This window comes from Momordica charantia, assembly GCF_013281855.1.
Source record: "Momordica charantia cultivar OHB3-1 chromosome 3 unlocalized genomic scaffold, Mcharantia_2.0 BLBB01000003.1, whole genome shotgun sequence".
NCBI lineage: Eukaryota > Viridiplantae > Streptophyta > Magnoliopsida > Cucurbitales > Cucurbitaceae > Momordica > Momordica charantia.
The window spans coordinates 140,735-160,889 of NW_028275161.1; the positions used below are offsets into that span (position 1 = coordinate 140,735).

General features: G+C 36.6%; 4 protein-coding genes across 8 annotated transcripts; all 4 read left to right on the forward strand.

Annotated features, from left to right (window-relative positions):
- The first annotated feature begins 10 nt into the window (after positions 1-10).
- On the forward strand, positions 11-1,253 carry LOC111024923 (uncharacterized). Its single transcript, XM_022302739.2, has one exon. It carries the CDS (start codon positions 368-370, stop codon positions 1,091-1,093), a length of 726 nt encoding a protein of 241 aa, XP_022158431.1. The 5' UTR covers positions 11-367; the 3' UTR covers positions 1,094-1,253.
- A 2,589-nt stretch (positions 1,254-3,842) lies between these two features.
- On the forward strand, positions 3,843-11,343 carry LOC111024920 (eukaryotic translation initiation factor 2 subunit beta). Its single transcript, XM_022302737.2, has 10 exons — positions 3,843-4,001; positions 4,650-4,699; positions 5,468-5,576; positions 5,684-5,742; positions 5,812-5,866; positions 6,597-6,688; positions 8,116-8,261; positions 9,439-9,581; positions 10,234-10,319; positions 11,067-11,343. The coding sequence occupies exons 2-10, from the start codon at positions 4,655-4,657 to the stop codon at positions 11,142-11,144; spliced, it is 813 nt and encodes a 270-aa protein (XP_022158429.1). The 5' UTR covers positions 3,843-4,001; positions 4,650-4,654; the 3' UTR covers positions 11,145-11,343.
- A 464-nt stretch (positions 11,344-11,807) lies between these two features.
- LOC111024916 (protein NETWORKED 4A) lies at positions 11,808-17,484 on the forward strand. 5 transcript variants are annotated; one of them, XM_088121946.1, is made up of 5 exons: positions 11,808-12,486; positions 12,576-12,890; positions 12,938-13,034; positions 13,161-13,266; positions 15,120-17,484. In XM_088121946.1, exons 3-5 carry the CDS (start codon positions 13,020-13,022, stop codon positions 16,871-16,873), a joined length of 1,875 nt encoding a protein of 624 aa, XP_087978072.1. In that variant the 5' UTR covers positions 11,808-12,486; positions 12,576-12,890; positions 12,938-13,019; the 3' UTR covers positions 16,874-17,484. The 5 variants fall into 5 exon arrangements, with proteins under 5 accessions (XP_087978072.1, XP_022158424.1, XP_022158425.1 ...); XM_022302732.2 differs by having other exon boundaries at positions 11,808-12,292; positions 12,404-12,486; positions 12,576-13,034; XM_022302733.2 differs by having other exon boundaries at positions 11,808-12,292; positions 12,460-12,486; positions 12,576-13,034.
- Positions 17,485-17,623: 139 nt separating this feature from the next.
- On the forward strand, positions 17,624-20,126 carry LOC111024917 (trans-cinnamate 4-monooxygenase). Its single transcript, XM_022302735.2, has 3 exons — positions 17,624-19,025; positions 19,118-19,242; positions 19,319-20,126. Exons 1-3 carry the CDS (start codon positions 18,241-18,243, stop codon positions 19,915-19,917), a joined length of 1,509 nt encoding a protein of 502 aa, XP_022158427.1. The 5' UTR covers positions 17,624-18,240; the 3' UTR covers positions 19,918-20,126.
- Positions 20,127-20,155: the final 29 nt, after the last annotated feature.

Below are 20,155 nucleotides of genomic sequence, written 5' to 3' on the forward strand. Positions count from 1 at the left end.
TACAAAGCTATATACTGTCTAAAAAAACAAAAAAGGTAAAACGGCATACATTTATACTGGCATGAAGAGGATCAGGTAAGAATTGTTTGAAAATGATCTATTTTTAGAAATTTTGTAAAAATACAAACTTAAATAATTGGTGATGGAGAGGTGAGAGGGTGGCAACCTGAATTTAGTGTCGAGTTTACTTTAAAGGGCATTCGCATCTTTCGCATCTGTCAAGTTTCACGAGTTAGGTAACTATAAATTTGTTATCCTTTTGGGCGATGGAGAATCACATTTGTCCTTTATAATTACAACTCGGGAGCTGTGTGAGTGCCGTGGGGGCGAGAGGAGGGGTACCCACAGCCCACAACCCACAACCACAATGAATAATAATTATAATGAAGACAAAGGAGAGCGTCGCGTTTACTTCTCCGAATCCCTTCCTACACATCGCGCAACATCCGACTCCGGCACAAAATGTCGTCGTCGTTTATTTGCTTATTGCGGAAGGATATGTATTGGGGCTTTCGGAATTCTTCTCGCCCTACTAATCATTGCCGTAATATTCATGTCCTTCCTTCAGTCGGGCCTGCCAGAAATCAGCATAAAAACGTTGCAACTCTCCAAATTTGAGATCCACGACTCCACAAATCAGAATCATAACAATGCCGTCCTAGACGCACGAGTAGATATATCAATGACGGTGAGGAACAAGAATGACAAAATAGAGTTGAGTTACGGCGATATTGTGGTGAATGTGGCGTCGGATGATGTGAAATTGGGGAAGAGCGTGATTGGCGGTTTCTCTCACGGCCCTGGAAACACCACGTACTTGAACGTAACCACCAATGTGGTGGGAGATGGTGTGGATAGAGAGAACGCGTTGGAAATACAAGAGGAGAAGAAAAGAGTGGAAATGGTGGCGCAGGTGAGAATGGAAGCCATAATTGGTTTCCACGCTGGGATATTCAGCATCGAGAAGGTGCCAATCCATGTACGGTGCGACGATGTTCAACAATTTCTACTTGTAAACCGCATAAAGGAGGCTTCCTGTAACATTAGAATGTTTCCTTTCAGAGTGCTTCCCTCATCTACACCACCTAGCTAACATCTCCTCTCCTCTTATTTTTGTTTTTGTTTTTGTTTTTTATAAAAACCTCTCCTATTTAATTAAAATTAATGTTAGACAACTCTTGTTTTGATCTCCTTCACTTCTTTGTTTAAATCTCTCGACTGGTTGGGATTAATTCACTTTGTCTAACATTTATTATTATTTTTTTCTCTATAAATCAGACGTTGGATTTATGTTGCTAATCAAACTTATAATCTCGATGTGAATACCAAAATAAGAATGAATATTGAATATTTGTACAAAGTTACAAACTTCTATTTAAAAATATTTTTTTAGTACAACAGGTGGATGTAGATTCGAACTCACTCACCACCTCTTAATGGGAGATACGAGATAAATTTTATATTCTTATTTTGTCTTTTATTATTATTATTTTATTTGTCATATTTGTAAATATAGCTTCCTCTAAATTTTTTTGCTAAGTATATTAATTTTTTTTGGGCAAATTTTAGATTAGTATAATAGTTCTTTTAATCTATGAACCAATTATTTAATTAATTAGGATTGAATAAACTATTAATTATAAAACAAGAACTCTCAAATTTTAACGGTCTTGTTTGAGTGCAACTTGATTTTCATTACTAATTAAGAAACCAATATTGCTATCTAGTTTTAGTAACAAGTAAGACATTTAGTGAACAATGTCGTTAACAACCTCTACAAGACTTTGAAATCTCCCAATCTTAAAACCTCATTCATGCGTCCTAGTTCTAACCCTAAATCATCCTTTCCGAGCGTAAGATTTTAAGTCTATGATCAATTAATCTATGACCATTAAATTAGAGGCATGAATCATGGAGAAATACAAATAGAATATTTCAAAATTATTCAATCAAGAGAATTAAGCAATCAATCTATAAAGTTCAATGGCTACATTAATCCTTAAGACAAAAAATTTAGCTAACACATATTCATATAAAAAAAAATCCAAAGAAAGTTCAATAACAAAACTAGAAAAAATCAAGGAAAAGGAGGAAACTAATTAAGTTACGTCGACTGATCCTCCTTGAGTCAATCTCCATGATCCCGAGCCTAAGAAAATCATCGCGACAACACCATGACACCATTTAGTGAATGCCATGGTGGGATAACAAATCTTCGAAGCGCCCTGGCACTATAGAGTAGCACCGCGACGCTACCCTCTCACGTACAATATTTGCTTTTTCTATTTTTATGTTTTAGGTGCCCAGTGTTGTGTTCTATTAGGTTTTTGGGCTCGATTAAGTTGTAATACGACAACTCAAGTGGATGAATAAACGAATCTCTAGCCACTCAAATCCAATGGTATAGATGGTTCAACTCGAAGAGAAAAGTTAGACGGATTATCTTTGCAATCAAATACCACAAGTAGACAGATTACTAGTATATATACTCGAGGTCGAATTACTCACAAGTTTGGTGAACAACCAAGCTTAAATAATGTTCCTTAGCAATACATCCTAAGTTCAACCATACAATGGAATATACCGGAGAGTTTGCACAAAGGCAAAGGCTTGATAGTGCACTACATGAGCTACATTTCATTAGATTTATATTCGAATTATTTGTTAGTTTTCGTTCCTTTATGATATATTTACGTACATAAAATATATTTTGCAAGAATGAATAATCAACAACAAACGAGACATAAGTGGATCAAATTGAGATAGAATCATAGCCCGAGTGAATAAAGAAGACAATACAAGAGCCCAAATACCGGAGAAAATGTCATGTCATGACACCAAGGCACTAAAAAATGTGCCACGACACCTGCAGGCTGCGGCCGACAAAACGGGAAGTGAGCCTTTTATATTTCTGTTAATATGAATGTCATGTCAATTTATTGTAAAAATTTCGATGATATATATGAGGGTAGAATAAGAGGAAATCACCAATAAAACTAAAAAAACTAGGGTAGATTTAATAATTTTATTTTATTCTCTAATAAATACTTCAATCCATAAATTTACCATTTCAATTCTTCATCGTTATGGTATTCTTAAACAATAGGTACTAAAACAGAAAGTAAGACTCGATTGGAGCAAAAATAATCTAATCGAATTTTCCTCAGATTCTTAATAATTAAAAAAATAGATGATATAAATTTTGTGATGAAATGATAGTGAAATATTTGGCATTAGGGTATTAATCTCAGCAAAAGCAAGCATTTCTTCCATCAAACTTATTCCATTGCCTTGAAAAGTTTGATATCAAGGAATAAGAATAACTTATTTGCCCTAATTCCTTGCCTTGCTTGGGATTCATATTGGTTGGATAGAAGAAAGTAATAAACCAATAAAAGTTAAAGTTAATTTGGCAGTATTTGTTTTCTTATGTTTTTTTTTAAGGAATATAATTACAGTTTTAACTAAGTTTTGAAACCGAAAAAATATGACTTGTGTAAAAATATCTATGAATTTTGATGGTTTTCGTTTTTAGTATAACAAATATGTGTTTGGAAATTTAAATCTTCAACCTCAAAAGATAAAGTAATATCTTAATCGTTAAGCTATGTTCGTATTGGCTAGAATTTAATAGTTGTATCTATTCCACCGATAAATTTTGGTTCTTAATATAATTAGTTAAATGATGACACAGCGTGTCTTTGTCGAATAAAAGTTGACCAACCGACCTGAAAGCCAAATTCAACAAACAGATCCACTATGCCTAAGCATGAATTGGGCCTGTCATGACCATGGCCCAAAACAATGGCAATTTTCTGCCGAATTAAAGAAAATTTCACACAGAGAAATTGATTTGAATAACGCTGGGACTGGGCGAGTAAAAGCGCGAGCTTCTCTTCCATTCTTGCAGAACTTCTCTCCCACGCCGTCGTCTCGACTCTCGCCCTCGTCTTCTCTATCGCCCTCGTCTTCACTGTTGTCGTCTGTTACTATTGAAGAAGGTAAGCATTTTATCTTGTATCTTGCTTTATGGAAGGCTTTAGAAAAAACTCTCTCATCCCCATGATGTCTGATTTTTTACTCTGAATAATCTTATGGGTTTACATATATGTTATAGAAACTGCACCAATATAACTGATTTTGTACTAATTGAGAAATGAATTAAATCTATATGATGCAATATTTGTTGCATCATCAATGATTTATCTCTTCATGATGGAGCTAGATAAGGATGAACCAATGCATGATTTTTTCAATTAGAAATTTAGACGGTGATCTTTTTCGAATTCATTTTGAAGCACTGGTTCTAATCATGGCTCTTGTTATTTCGATTGTTTGTTCGATAGGGTCTAGGGTTTCCTACTGTCTTTTATACCGTCCGGCTTAGTTTTCCGTTCCAGTTCTCTTATGCAATCCTCTCTTGTGAGGATGGAAAACGTGTTTATCCTCCTATATATTTTCCCCTCTTTGATTAAATGTTCTTCGTTCGTTTTTCGTTTCAGAGTCTCCAGTGAGCGAGTTTTCATGTTCGTTTTTCGAATTCCAATCAATTGTCCATGACCCCAGTTTTAATTTGTTAACTGATGATTTATTGTTTGCTTGATGGTGTTTATGTTTTAACTCATAAATGCTCTTCTGCCTTCTTGCAGGAATCATGGCGGACGAAGTTCAGAATGACGTGAACGAACAGGTGGCAGATGTGAGTTTCTCTTCTGCTTATCTGTTATCTCCAGCAAATATATTTGCATTCAGGTTTTGCAAACATTGCAGATTTTTTCCATTTTTTTCCCTTGCAACTTGCAAGTACTCACCGAAGGAAACCTAAATCTTTGAGTTGTAAATTGGCGGAGCAGAGATTGTTGAAATTAAGTACTCAAAGTTAAATTAGAAAATTTTGAACCAACTAATAAAGTACTCAAAATCCAGTAAACAAAAAACCTTAAATAGTCACATTTATATTATATCCAAATATAGCTATAAATCAAGCAGTCAGAAAAGCACTCGAATTCATCATCAAAATGTCTAAACATTTCTAAAATGTATCCAAGCACAACCTGAACAAGTAGTATCTATAATAATTGCTCTGCTCAGCTTCAGCAACGCCTTCGTAAAGTAATTTGACTGACTCCAAAATTCCAAATCTTTCCCAATTACACAATATACATCTGAAAAAGCATTTTATAGGTTCAGATTAGGTTATTGCTTATTGGCCTTACGTTATAGTCATCAGTGATTAGTCCAGTTTACTTAATGGTATGCTAGCAGTTTTATGGTCTTGTTTGGATAACACATGCCATCCAAGTTCTCGATGATTTTTCTATTTGATTTTTACAGGTGCTAAGTATAAAAGTTGCAAATCTTTTTTTAATGTGTTTTTATGTATGTGGACCTTTATATTATAGTTATCTATTCATGTGCAAGCATTGGTGCAACACCGTGATCTATATGTATGGTTTATTCTATGCAGATTGCCCCCTTTGATCCAACTAAGAAGAAGAAGAAGAAGAAGGTTGTGCTTCAGGATCCGGCTGATGAGTCTGTTGACAAGTTAGCAGAGAAAACCGAAAGCTTGTCAGGTATGAAAATTGGACCTTGCATGATTGTTTCACGATATTTTTTTTTGTCGGTAACTTGATATCTAAGGATTATCGATTTATGGATTTTTATATATTTTGGCCTGCAGTTTCTGAAGGACTCGAGACTACGACCTTTTCTGGACTTAAAAAGAAGAAGAAAAAACCAGTAAGTTCTTATTTTTATTTAGTCTAAATTAAGCTCTATTTGATGATTCATTTGGTTTTCTAATTCTAGGTAGAGGCCAGCTCATTGAATGATGATGGTGTAGATGCCACAGAGGATTTGGATGGTAAGCAAAGCATTACATATCAGAACTACTTTGTTATATCTTATCTTTTTCATATTCATTTTTTATTATTGTTTTTAATTTTTGAATCTCTCTATCTATCTGTACAGTATGTTCTTTTTGCTGAGTTAACGGATAGAAAATAAAATTTATGAATAATTAATATTTTTTTGGAAGAAAAAAAAGGCATATGAAAATATTGGTACTAAAAAAAAAATTTTTTTTTTGAAAGAAAAGAAAAATGTCGATGTTAGTTTTTTTCTTTTTAATTTTTATGAGAAACCAAACTTTTCATTGAGACAAAGGAAAACAAAAGCATATGAAAAAGGCATAAAAAAAAGTCTGCAAGGTAAAACCCCAACTAAAGAAAGGGTCTCCATCCAAAAGAATAAAGCCTATATGATTGATAATTACCGAACAACTTTGAAATTGACCCCATAAAAAGACATTAAATCTAATGAGATCCCAAGTCACTTTCCATACCCCTAAAATTGTTGATGTTAGTTTTATGCTATGCAACTGAAAGAATTTGTGATTCTCAGAGCTAGTCTTCCAGATTGAAGGTGTATAGTTTCCATGGAAGTGCACATATATTAAACAAAGTTTTTTATTGAAAAAATATAATCTGCAGCAGCTGTTGGACATACTTTTGTGTTCACCGTCTCTTCTCCCAATATTATTCAGTTTCTTCATGTGTAGCTGTTTTTCTTCAACAAAGTGATTATAATTTCAGATCAAGTGGGGGAGAATGAAGAACGAGAGCGTATTGTTCTACAATATCGTTTTCCTTGGGAGGGAAGTGATCGTGATTATGAATATGAGGAGGTATTGCTATATTTTAAAATTGTGAGATTTTTTCATATAATTTTTTAATGCAATTTGTTATGAGTTGCATTTTATTGGATATTGATTATTTTTTTGGTTTCTCATTGAGTCATTCTTACAGTTGGTGTGGGACTACCCTTTTCCTATTATTTTGCAGTTAGTCTATTCTAGATTACTACTTATTTAGAACATCTAGGACTCATTGGGCGTAAGGGAGGTTTGTTGTTAGGTTGTGCACTTAGAATTTGGGGTGCTTCCAACCATTCAGGTTTGATGTAAGGTGAATAATATGTGCCATTAAGAACAACTGGAATTCTAATGTTAATTATTACAGTCTATAATATATATATATACACTTTGCTATTTGAGTCATGAAGGTATTAAGGGTAGTATTCTATGTTTAAATGCTTCTCATGGCACAAGTTATGGTAATCAAATTTAAGGTACATGCAATGTCAAATTCTTGGCTAGATGGTGTTGTGCAGTCAGCTATAAGCGTCTTTGAGATTTTTGTCTTCTATTTTGTATTTCTTTTTTATTTAATGTCTTCAAGCAAAACATTTCAACAAATATGGATTGTTTTGGAGGATTTGAATGAATTGGTGTTACACTCTTTCAAAGGTGTGGTGTTGCTTTCGGTATATCTATGATTGATTACTCAAGTCTATGAGCTATATTGTTAATCATCATGGGATGACCCAAGTGGTCAATGAGGGCCAATGTAAATAGCAAAGGACTTAGAGGGAATGAATTCAAACCATGGTGGCCACCTACCTACCTAGGATTCACTACCCTACGAGTTTCCTTGTCAACCAAATGTAGTAGGGTTAGGCGGTTGGCCCGTGAATAGTCGAGGTGCGTGTAAGCTGGTCCAGACACATGGATATATATAGAGAATTTTTTCTTTAATTTTTGTTGTCCCTATGTTGGCCAGGTCATGTTTTGTGTGTTCGTGTCTTATTTTCATTTATCTTTATAAATGTTGGTTCCTTTATGGTAAAAAAGACGATGAGACATAAGGCAGTTAGTTGTTACAATGTCCCTGGTCTCTGGAAAGTAAAAATCTGCCATAACAATTTTAAATACTGCTTTTGGTTTTGAACTAAATTGAAGTCTTGAAAATAGTTTAGATCCTCAAAAACACTCGTAATGGAATTTGTTTTTTACTGCTTTGTCTCAAATGAGATAAGACATAAGATTTTTAATGTTCTTATACAATAATATATTCTTATAAACGTTATATTTATTATAAATGTTGTATTGTTAGGATCTTGGTATTACTAACACTAATTGATTGTTTAAGATTTTTTTGGCTTTCTTATTTTTATTTCTTTTCCATTTTTTTAAAAAAATCTATTTGCTGCAGGTTTGTTGTGGACCTTGGCTACAGTAGGTAACTGATGCTTTTTTGTTGTCTTTCTGTGCAGCTTCTTGGACGGGTATTCAACATTCTTAGAGAAAATAATCCGGAACTTGCCGGGGATAGGCGTAGAACAGTTATGAGGCCCCCACAAGTTCTTCGTGAGGGCACAAAGAAAACTGTTTTTGTCAATTTCATGGATCTATGTAAAACGTATGTGTTCATTAGCCTTATATGACCATGTTTTTTTCTTTGTGGATTTTTATCACATCACGATCATATATTTTTGCCTGTTTGCACTTCAGATGCATTCTGTATCCATTCTTTATCCATTGTTTTGTGTTATTCAATTTAATGAATTAGTTTATATGATTATTATATAGTATTTCTTATGTTAATTAAACTATTGTTTGCTGCATGAATGCGATCTCTAGTTTGATGTAATATTAAGTATTTTTTTTTCTCTAGAGAGGTTTTATTTGTTTCTCGTGAAACTTTTGAACACAACTACATGAACGTACGGACATGTTATATTCATTGGTAGATTTTGTTCTCTAGCATTTGCCTCGGTAGTATATGACACGTATCTGTATCATGTTAGTTCTGAGTCTTGTTGATTTACAATAACTTGTGATCTATATGAATCTAGTAAGAGTGAGTTTGGGCTGTTCAAGTTGCTTTTTAGTTTTAGAAGCACTTTTTTCTCATTCAACCAAATGATATGGGAATCTTTTAAAGTATTTATAATTATTATTATTTTTTTATTTCCCGGAATCAATGCCGTGTGGCTTATGTTAGTGGATCTCTATAACCAGGACTCGTTACCTGGGCTGAGTAACATTGTAACTAGTGCATGACTTGAACACAAGACTTCATGAGAGGTGATATCACAAGGTCCCATGTCCTTGCCACCGCGCCATCTCCCAAGGGACTAAAGAATTTATAATTAGTTAATAAGTGTTTTAAAATAACGGAGAGGGAGTTGCTTGTTTATCATTATGAAAAGTGAATTTATTTGTTTATCATTCCATCACCGTGATCATCATATTTGTATCCAGTGCTGAAATTTGCTTTATGCACCATGATTTTCTTGTCAATTATCGTTCACTATTCACGAAAGGCTATGGGTTAATCCTGACAGTTGATTTGTAATTTTTAGTTTTTGATCCTGTGAACTTGAAAGGTCAACATTTATATGGGTATTAAAAAGAAGTGCGGATTGCTACTGTGAAAGTATTTAGTTTTCCTATCAAAATAGCAGCAACATGCATTTCTTTTAGCCTCCCAGCCCTCTTCTCTTTCTATTTCTATGGTAGATGCTTGATGGTTTAAATTGAACTATATGCTGATCTTTAGAACATGTCTGTCCCTAAAAATAAAAATAAAATAGGATGCATCGGCAGCCAGACCATGTCATGGCTTTCTTATTGGCTGAACTGGGAACCAGTGGATCTCTTGATGGACAGCAGAGATTAGTAGTTAAAGGAAGGTTTGCACCAAAGAACTTTGAAGGAATTCTGCGTCGATATGTCAGTAAGTGGCCTCTCGTTGATTTAGTTCATGAGCTTTTTCTGCCAAATTTGACCTAAATTCAGAAGGATGGCTGTTTCTCTTTTCTTATTTGTTTTACTAGCAGGTTAAGAAGATCAAGAATTGATGGATAATGAATATATCCATTGATTTTGCCTTATTCCCCTATTTTATCATTTTCATCTATGACATTTAACTTGATCTGTTTACTCTTTCCATTACTAGCATCAGAGGCTGAACTCTTCTGTGCTAAATATAATAGAGAAATTCATGAACTTGTTTCGAGATGAGATGAGTGAAAAACTGTGAATGAGAAAGTCAGTGCGTGGTGTTGTACAAAGTCCTTGTCAGTCATATATATATATATATAGGGGGAGGGGGAGGCGGTGGGAGTCCATTTATAAAAAATTTACTTGTTTCAATTCCAACTATTGAACGTGATTGATGTTTGCTTAAAGCTTGATTACTGGTGGTGTCTCTGCTGGTACATCTTGTTACCGAGTGATTTATTCACTTATAATTTCGACCTGCCTTGATGTTTTCCCTCTTTTCTATTCTTACATTCTTCTGAATGAAAGTTCATCTTAATTAGAATAAATATATAATATATATATATATTTTCCTTTTTTCCCCCTTATTAATTTTTTTCTTTCAGATGAATATGTGATTTGTATTGGGTGCAAAAGTCCAGACACTATCCTTTCAAAGGAAAATCGACTCTTCTTTCTCAGATGTGAGAAGGTACGGTTTTTGTGCGTTTTTCCTAGTTCTGGAAATTACATGCTGGAGAAGGCGATGCATGTTATTGGCTATTGCAAAGTTGTGATTTGTGTATAACGTTTGTTTGGCACTTACAAATCACTGCAATGACCAAACAGAAACACAATGTAGTTATTTGCATATGACATTACCAACATTAAGAAAGCTAGGGGCAGTTATGGGCTACCTTTCTATAAACTTACCGCAGTTCTTTTGTAATTGGTATGATTTTTTATTGTTAGGGTAAATGATGGAATGAGATATTAGCCTTCATTTTAAAATTATTTTATATCCTGGATTGCTGATCTGAGCTTTGATATTTTGATAGATTATTTTTTATTTACCCTGTGCTTCTTCCTACTAGAAAGAGGCTGAAGATTTGACCTTTCCATGGAAAGTCATCCTTTAATTTGTTAAGGATCCCACATTCACATCGAAAAGAAAGAGGATCTAGAGGATCTAGAGGATCTTATAATGGTTTATAATAGACGTGGACTACTCCTCTCATCACCAATTGGTTTTGAGATAGAGAACCTCATGAATATTAATATAATTATGTAGTTTATTTCCATATTCAAAGATATGATTAACTGGAGGCTTTCGTTATTCTATTCCATTTTACAAGTTTTCTCATCCGTTCATGTGCTCATAGTCTTCTGACTAGTGTCGCTGCATCATCTTTCCCTTGTTTTAACTTAAGGCTTATTATGTTTTGTGTGTGATTAACAGTGTGGTTCTGGACGATCGGTTGCTCCAATTAAAGCTGGCTTTGTTGCTCGTGTTGGCCGGAGGAATGCTGGAACATGATTTTTACTCTGTCCTCTATATTGAAGCTCAGATGTTTTTGAGTAATAGCCTCTTTTTCAGATGTTTTTGAGTAATAGCCTCTTTTTAAAACTTGGTTTACTATTTGAATGAGACCGTAAGTGAATTTTGAAGTGAATGTGATGTAATTGGCGGTTCTAGAATTTCAAGTTTATGATTGAGTTATTATGTTTTTACTCTCTATCCACGTGGCACACTTTAGTAGAGTCTTATAAATATTCCACGTTTTGTTGAATTGGACAGAATGAGCTTCTACTTTAATAACAGTAGATTGCTTATTTTGGGGAACAGAGGAGAGTCGGTACCTCTCTTCCGGGTTGAGGATTTGGATTGAGATGGGGAAAAAGCGTTAAAGAAACAGAGAACAATTTATCTATTCGCTACTTGCTGAATTTGAGGCAGCAGCAGTATCGCCATGTTACACTAATGAAATATATTGCGTTACGTCCTTGTGTACTTGAAAATTAACTCCTCTCGATTATTACTTGGATGTCAAAATAGTAACTGGTCAGATTTTATATATGGCCAATCATTAGGCAAGAATAGTTTTAATTTCAAACATTGAACGCCATCTCTATAACCAAAATTGAGTTATGCATAAATTAATCGCAACTCGTATGTAACTACAAGATATGTAAAATTAACTGGAGCACATGGATAAAGTAATAAATGTTGAGTGGATGGAACAGCACATGCATGGGGTGGCAAAGAAAAATACCACAATCGTGATCTGCATGTTTCATTTTAAATATCTTGTTGGTGGCGTCGCGTGGAAAGCATGAAAAGTCAACAGGGAAGGGTAATATGGTAATTTGGGGAACATAATGTGAAATGGAAGCATGGTTGGGAAAATGGGGGAAAACAGTGCAGGCAGTGTCTGTTGAATGTTTTCTTAATCAGACCTCCTCCTCCACCGCTTCCACTTGGTTTTGTGGCTCTTGGATCTCTCCAGACTCCAATGCCAGTATAGTAACTATTTATATGATACAGCCTTTGATTTCGTGGCTCTTCGATCTCTCCAGTCTCCAGTAGCTATTTGTGGGATCAACTTCCGATGGATTTGATGGGCAGTGAGTTGCATTTGAGCCGCTGAATCCGCCTCTCAGTCCAGTCTCATCTTCTAGCTTACTGTAAGCTTGTTCTCTCCTCATCTTTTAATTGTATTCTGATTTCGATTTCACGCCGACTCCCCCTCAAAATTCAAATCAAACGTCTGGTATTTTTGAACTGGCTATTGTCAGAATCGGTGATATCTCGAATCATCTTGTTTGGCATGAATTAAAATTTTCTTTTTCAGTACGAGTACCCGGAAGAAGTGCATTTGGTGAGCTATGTTTACGTTGGGATGAATTACATTTTGTTGTAAAGAAATAATTTAAATTAATATATTGGTTGGAATGATGATTATTGTAGACGGTGGGCAGAGCTGGAGCATTAGCGCGTATTTATGCGTACGTATTTAAGAGGGTTGGGGTCCGTGTCCGTGTTTATTAAAAGCAAACGCGTGGACACTAGCAGAAGCGAGCCGGAGTGGAGGTGTCGTGCGCCTGCAAGTCAAGTCAAGTGGATAATTTATTAATTCGATTTGAAAATTGGAAGTACCTATGCTATTGCTATGATGCACATACACTCTTAATGGGCCGCCTTAAAGTTAAGGCCCATTTGCAATTGCAATTGTACTAGTCTACCACCCGTAGCCTGTCTGATTTATTGAGAAAGTAAAGTTAAGTGGCTTTCTGTTCGGTTCCCTTCTTCTCGCGGGCTTTCAGGTAGAGGTAGCTGAGTGAAGCTTTACAAATTTCAGCGCTTGCCCCTCTCTCTGGGTCCAACTGTAACTGCAACTCCACCTCAATCTGAATGGCTAACTCATTGGTATGTACTCTTTCGTTCTTTTTGATGTCTGTCTTCCAGCCATTAACCAACCATCCTTCAAATTCATTCCCTTATTTATTTTTTCTGTTTTTGGTCGATTAACATCTTTTTAATCCTGCGGGTCAGAGCGATAGGAAATTGAAGAGGTTGGAATCTCGTAAGTCTCATTCTTGGTGGTGGGATAGTCACATCAGCCCCAAAAACTCTAGATGGCTCACGGAGAATCTCGAGGGTGAGTTACTATACCTACTTACTTGCTATTGCTATTGCTGCCAACATCGAATCTTACCTAACAACTCATACCAACCCTCTTTTTATTTTGTTCATATATAGGTTAATACTAATTTTTACAATATAAAATATTAATTAATAAACTCGGTATTTAAGTAATTTTTAACTTTTAGTGAATGTTACGCGTACTTCTTCGACAAATAATACCACTGCATTTTTAAATTTTTTGTCTTTTTCATTGAACAGTCGGACCCAAAAAATTCGTTTATTTTAAAAGAGTTCTAAAAGCTCTTTACAAAACGTTGTAGTCAATAAAGATTTCTTGGTAGCAGGTGGATTTTTAGGAAATTCTATAAGTATCTTAGACAAAAATTTGACTCTTCATCTTCTACCTATAAATTAGAAAATTTGTCTCTCTCATTGTAATTTTTCATTTTTTGTTATCTTAACTATTTTTAGTGATTCTTCAACCATCCCGTTATAATAATCAAGTTACAAGCATTTAAATTTGAGTCATGTTCTAAATTTTGTTTAGGTATGGTTGATATGTGGGGAGGCTGAAGATGATATGAAGCCTTAGGAAAAAAATTTTAGTAGGGATCTTAATATAGAATATCAATATATCATCTAATTTTTTCTATCACTGAATTAGATGTAAAATTATGTATTAATATTTGATAATCTAAGTTCATTAATATATCTTTTAAAATAAATAATATTACTAATTTATTTAATCTTTCTTGTGACATAATTGATTTGATTAATTTTAATGGTGAAAAAACAAGAAATTAAAACGAGAAAAAAAAAGGTAACTTAGAGAATTTTAAGGGGTTATATTAATGTTTAAGTTTTATTTAAATAAATTTGAAAAGATTTAGTTGTAAAGAAAACATAAAATAAATAAATTTGAAATGGTAGCCGACCAAAGAAATTTATGGGCTGATTATAAGTTTATTAAAAAGATTTGCATTTAAATTGAAGTTTTTTTTTTAGAAAATTGTATACATTATTTGTTTGTAATTTCAATATTATAAGAAAATAATTTTTATGGCAAATATATTATTTTATATTCTAAAAACATTTATAAATTGAAACAATATTTAGTATATATATTATATGTTCTATGAGAAATATAGGGCCTTCTGGGAGTTTAAGCCTATACCTTAGGGTGGACTTCGTTGATATAATGGCTCTAAATTATAGGTTCAATTATATTTTTAACGATATATTAATTTTTTCTACACATATTAAACATAATAGAGTTAATGTTTTGCCAATACTAATTATGGATCGTCATATGTTTAAATCTTAAATTGCTTGAGGTCGGTTGAGCATGAGCTGGCTCTAAACGAACAGATGAATCATGAATGTATTATTAGTTATATTGGGAGTGCTCCAATATACAGAGATTGTTATGTGGTACCTCCTTTTACTATAAATGCCTTTCTGCTGTTTTTCCTTTACCTACTCAAATATCCCCTCCGTGTCTTGCCAAATAACTAAGGAAATTGTTGTCCTTCAATGTCTCTAATGTCATGACATGTGTTTCCTTTATGCTAGAATTTTGCCTTTCATTTAACAATGCTCTCCATGTTCATTTCATATTTCTAAAAGGGGTGGGGTTAAATTTGGGGAGACGGGCAGCAGTTGCAAAATTTTAGCTTCTTCCTCGTTTCTGCATGAATTTTACGGTACATGTGTTTGTCATCATCAACTGCCCAAACATTTGGCATGGAATTAGTTCTGTAAGCTCCATCTTTTATTTCTGCAATTCAAACGAGATAGGTGAATGCTAATGTTAGTTTTTGATCAAAATGCCAAGCAAAAAATTGAGCAAACGATCTTTGATGTTAGAGATGGATCGCAGCATCAAACGTATGTTGAAGCTGATAGAAGAGGATGCAGATTCATTTGCCAAGAAGGCTGAGATGTATTATCAGAAGAGGCCAGTGTTGATCTCTCATGTTGAGGAGTTCTACCGCATGTATCGTTCGCTCGCAGAGCGTTATGATCATGTGACAGGGGAGCTGCGAAAAAATATTCCTTCAGATCTACAATCCCAGGGCTCTGGTATGTCTGACCTCGGCTCTGAGCTGTTCCCTTCATGGCCCTCTCCTGATCAAAGGCTTGGACGTCGTAAGTCTGGGCCACGAGCTGCTGGCTTTGATTTCTTCCTTGGATCTGGTGGAAGCAACTCTGATACTTGCCAGAAGGAAGGAGATGAATCATCTTCTTTGACAGAATCTGAACCTGAATCTGATGATTCCTCGGTAAACAACTATTCTGGTGGTGATCAAGGGCTGAACAGGAAGATGATTGAATTGGAGATTGAGCTCCGTGAGGCTAAAGAAAAACTCCGGATGAATGCGGATGGTTCATTTCCAGTCAGGGGGGCAACGGACGAAAATCCAAAAACAGAAAATTCTGAAGATGTTTTTGCTAGAATGGCTGGATATGAGGAAGAACTAAAGATTACAAATGAGAAGCTGCGGATTTCACAAGTACAGATCATGAGGTTGAAAAGCGAGCTCCAGAAGTGCAGGCAATCAGAATTAACCAATGGTTTGCAGGCCGAGTCTGTGTCTTCTACTGCTACGATGGAAGAAACCCGAAGGCATGAGGATGAGGTTCCCTTGGTCATTTACACTAATCAGGAATCGGAGGTTGAAGAACATCGTACAGGTTTGGAAGCTGGCCAAGTCATCAACGTTGAGGAACTGGTAGAAGAGCTAAAACTTACTAAGGAAAGACTTGAGGAATCGCAGAAAGCACTTTCTAAATTAAAGCTTGAACTTGTGAACAATACAACAGCTGAGAAAGTCTACCATTTACAGGAGGAGCTCGAAGCTGCCCGAAAAGATACTGCCTCAGGGAAGGCCAAGCTGAGTGCAGAGAGAAGAGAGGTCTCCAAGCTCCAAGAAAGAATTTCAAGGTTGAAGGCTAGTTTATCGGATCGAGATCACGAGATCAGGGATTTAAAACTAGCAGTATCTGATGCTGAGCAGAAAATTTTTCCTGAGAAAGCACAGGTTAAGGCTGAAATGTCTGAGCTAGTTGAGGAACGAGTTCTGTTGATGGAACAGCTCAAAGAATGGGAACATCAAGCTCGTCTTTTAGAGGATGAGATCAGAAAGTTGAAGGGGGAAAAGGTGGATTTGGAGGAGATACTTAACGGTGAGATTGAGCGGTTGAAAAGGAGTATTGTTGAGAAGGTAGAATGCATTGAGAATCTTAAAAACGGGCTTAATGGTTTACAATCTGAAAGAGATCAGCTCCATGCAGAAGTGATTACTTTGAAAGAGAAATTGAGCTCTAAAGAGAAGCAGATGGATGAAATGGGTGAGCATATGCAAAAACTGCAGAGGGAACGTGTGGAGCTGGTATCAGGTGTTGAAAAGTTACAGAAGCAGGTGGAGGAGTTGAGATTAAGAGAGAAGGAACTGGAGGGCGAGGTCGAGAGGCAAAGAGTAGTGATAATGGAAGGAGCAGAGGAAAAAAGAGAGGCTATAAGGCAGCTATGTTTTTCGATTGAGCACTACAGGAGTGGATATCATATGCTTAGAGAAGCTTTTATGGGGCAAAAGCGAGTTCCGGTGTTGGCATCTTAAGGGCTCTATCATAAGATTTAGAAATTGTGTACTTGAAGAGAAGAGTTGTTGGCTTGTTTCTGGGGCGAAACAAACAGTTAATAGAGAGTCTGCAACACTTTGCCGTGGATTGGGTCATAATGCGGTTGTCTGCTTGTTAAATTAATGATGTAAATGTAGTTGTTTAGAGTAACAATGAGCGATATGGTGCTTCTCCATGGCTGGCTGCCGATGGTTTGCTTTCACAACTCTGGCATGATTCATGAATGGTCCCGTGTGCGTGCTTTTAGGACCTTTTGTACTTGGGTAAAACTTGAAAGGTAGAAGATGAATATGAACCAAGTAAATGAGCTCCATATTCTACGGCTTGTATTTTGTGGTTATGAGATGCAAGGACTGAAGCAATTTGCCACATCAACTTTTTGGTTAAGCTTTGTCCTATGCCTACCTGTTGCTCTTTTATGTTTACTAGTATTTAAGAAGAAAAAGAAATACGATATATGAGCCTCATATTATGAGGTGGTATGAATATCATATTCCATGTATTGAAAGACGAATACAGACGAGACATCATTGACCCGACCTCTTCAAGTGGAAACTATCCAAATGTCGACTCCTCATTCGTTCGTTTCTATCTCTCTTATGTGATCTATTTTGATTTTACTTGTTTGTTTATTCATACTAATCATTTTTTTGGGTTAATAGGTTGAAGGGTGTTGATGGAGGAGAGATTGGAACCCCCCTCCCTCCCTCCCTCCCTCTCTCCGTACAAATATGTATTGTTCTTATATATGTTTGTTTTATTGGTCAAATCATTAAGTCTCCTCTTTACTCTCCTACCTACTCCATATGCTTAATCAATCCAAATTTGGTCGTAATAGTATATGTTTCCAACCTCATATATATTTGGCTTCACACAATCATATCAACGACTCTGATGAATTCAGAAACGTTGACCATTATATTTGTGTTAAATATTAAGTTTGTTGGCTCCATGCCATGTCTAGACTAGTTCTAAATCAACGCCGTCTCCCATTGCTTGCATCAAATTGTATCCCAATCATCAGATCAAGTCCCCCTGTAACCCTTCTTCTACGACGCTGGTGCAAAGCAAATTTCAACCTCATATTTATTTATGTTCCATATTGATCTGGTTGCTTCGAATGGACGAACAGACAACTTGGTTATATCTTAATATTAATTGCTCTTCATCTCTTGGAAGGAGAATTGGTCGTGGAGATATTTTAAAGTCCAAACTTCACCAACTACAATATGGGCATCAAAACAGGAGGGTTTTGACTTTCGAGTTTTGAGTATATATAAATGAGTGGCAGATCATGAGGTGAGGATCATCTCCTCCAAGTTTTAGTAAAATTCCATACTACACCATGGATCTTGTCCTCTTGGAGAAGGCTCTGCTGGGCGTGTTCGTGGCCATGGTTGTTGCTATTACCATATCTAAGCTCAGGGGGAAGCGTTTCAAACTCCCACCAGGTCCCATCCCAATACCTATCTTCGGTAATTGGCTGCAGGTGGGGGATGATTTAAACCACCGCAACCTCACAGAGCTGGCTAAAAAATTCGGAGACATATTGCTGCTGAGAATGGGGCAGCGGAACCTGGTGGTGGTCTCTTCACCGGAGCTGGCGAAGGAAGTGCTGCACACCCAGGGGATCGAATTCGGGTCCAGGACGCGGAACGTGGTGTTCGATATATTCACGGACAAGGGCCAGGACATGGTGTTCACGGTGTACGGGGAGCACTGGAGGAAAATGAGACGAATCATGACCGTCCCTTTCTTCACAAACAAGGTGGTGCAGCAGAACAGGATGGGGTGGGAGGAGGAGGCTGCCAGAGTTGTGGAGGATCTCAAGAACAATCCACAGGCTTCAACAAGTGGGGTGGTTCTGAGGAGGCGGCTGCAGCTTCTGATGTACAACAATATGTACAGAATTATGTTTGATAGGAGATTCGACAGCATGGAAGACCCTCTCTTCAACAACCTCAAGCTTATAAACGCAGAGAGGAGTCGGCTATCTCAGAGCTTCGAGTACAACTACGGCGATTTCATCCCAATTCTCAGGCCTTTTCTCAGGGGCTATTTGAATGTGTGTAAGGATGTCAAGGAGAGGAGGCTCAAGCTCTTCAAGGACCATTTTGTCGATGAGAGGAGGTAATAATTATAATAACAACAGTAATATTTGCTAGTTCATTTTATTTATTTTGTTATTGTGCAACAAACCTTGCATAGCTATATGTACACAGGAGACTGGCAAGCACGAAGGGGAATGGTGCAAAATGTGCCATCGATCATATTGTGGAGGCTCAACAGAGTGGTGAGATCACCGAAGACAATGTTCTCTTCATTGTTGAGAACATCAATGTTGCTGGTAGGTAACTAGCGAGTTGAGAGAGGATATTCATATTTTTAATGGACTAAACTAAATTATGTTGCTGCTGATGTAGCCATTGAGACAACACTTTGGTCGATGGAGTGGGCTATTGCTGAGCTTGTGAACCACCCCAACATCCAGAAAAAGCTGAGGCACGAGCTCGACTCGGTGCTGGGAGATGGCGTTCAGATTACGGAGCCCGACATTCGCAATCTGCCTTACCTGCAGGCTGTTATCAAGGAGACCCTGCGGCTGAGAATGGCCATTCCTTTGCTTGTGCCTCACATGAACCTCCAAGACGCCAAGCTGGGTGGCTATGACATCCCTGCAGAGAGCAAGATTTTGGTGAATGCCTGGTGGCTGGCCAACAACCCTGATCACTGGAACAAACCCCATGAATTTGTACCTGAGAGGTTCTTGGAGGAGGAGGCTGACGTCGAGCCCAGCGGCAACGACTTCAGATACCTTCCCTTCGGTGCCGGGAGGCGGAGCTGCCCGGGCATCATTCTCGCCTTGCCAATCGTTGCAATTACTTTGGGTCGTCTGGTTCAGAATTTTGAGCTCCTGCCTCCTCCTGGACACTCCAGGATTGATACCACCGAGAAACCAGGCCAATTTAGCCTCCAAATATTGAACCACTCCACTGTTGTGGCAAAGCCGAGGTCCATGTGATTTCTAAAATAAAATTCTGCTTCCCCTCCTGTGGGGCATTTGGTTAAATATTTGTGATTGCAGAAAGCAGGTAAGAAATTTGATGAGTGTGTATTTCAGCATGAAACAAACAAGGAACCATCTCTCTTTCATCTTTTAATTAGGAGATTAGAAAATGCATGTGGTGTGTGGTTGTGAAATAATTGTAATGCACAACTTTTGTTTCTTAATCTTCATCTACTTGGGCTTTGTTGATTCC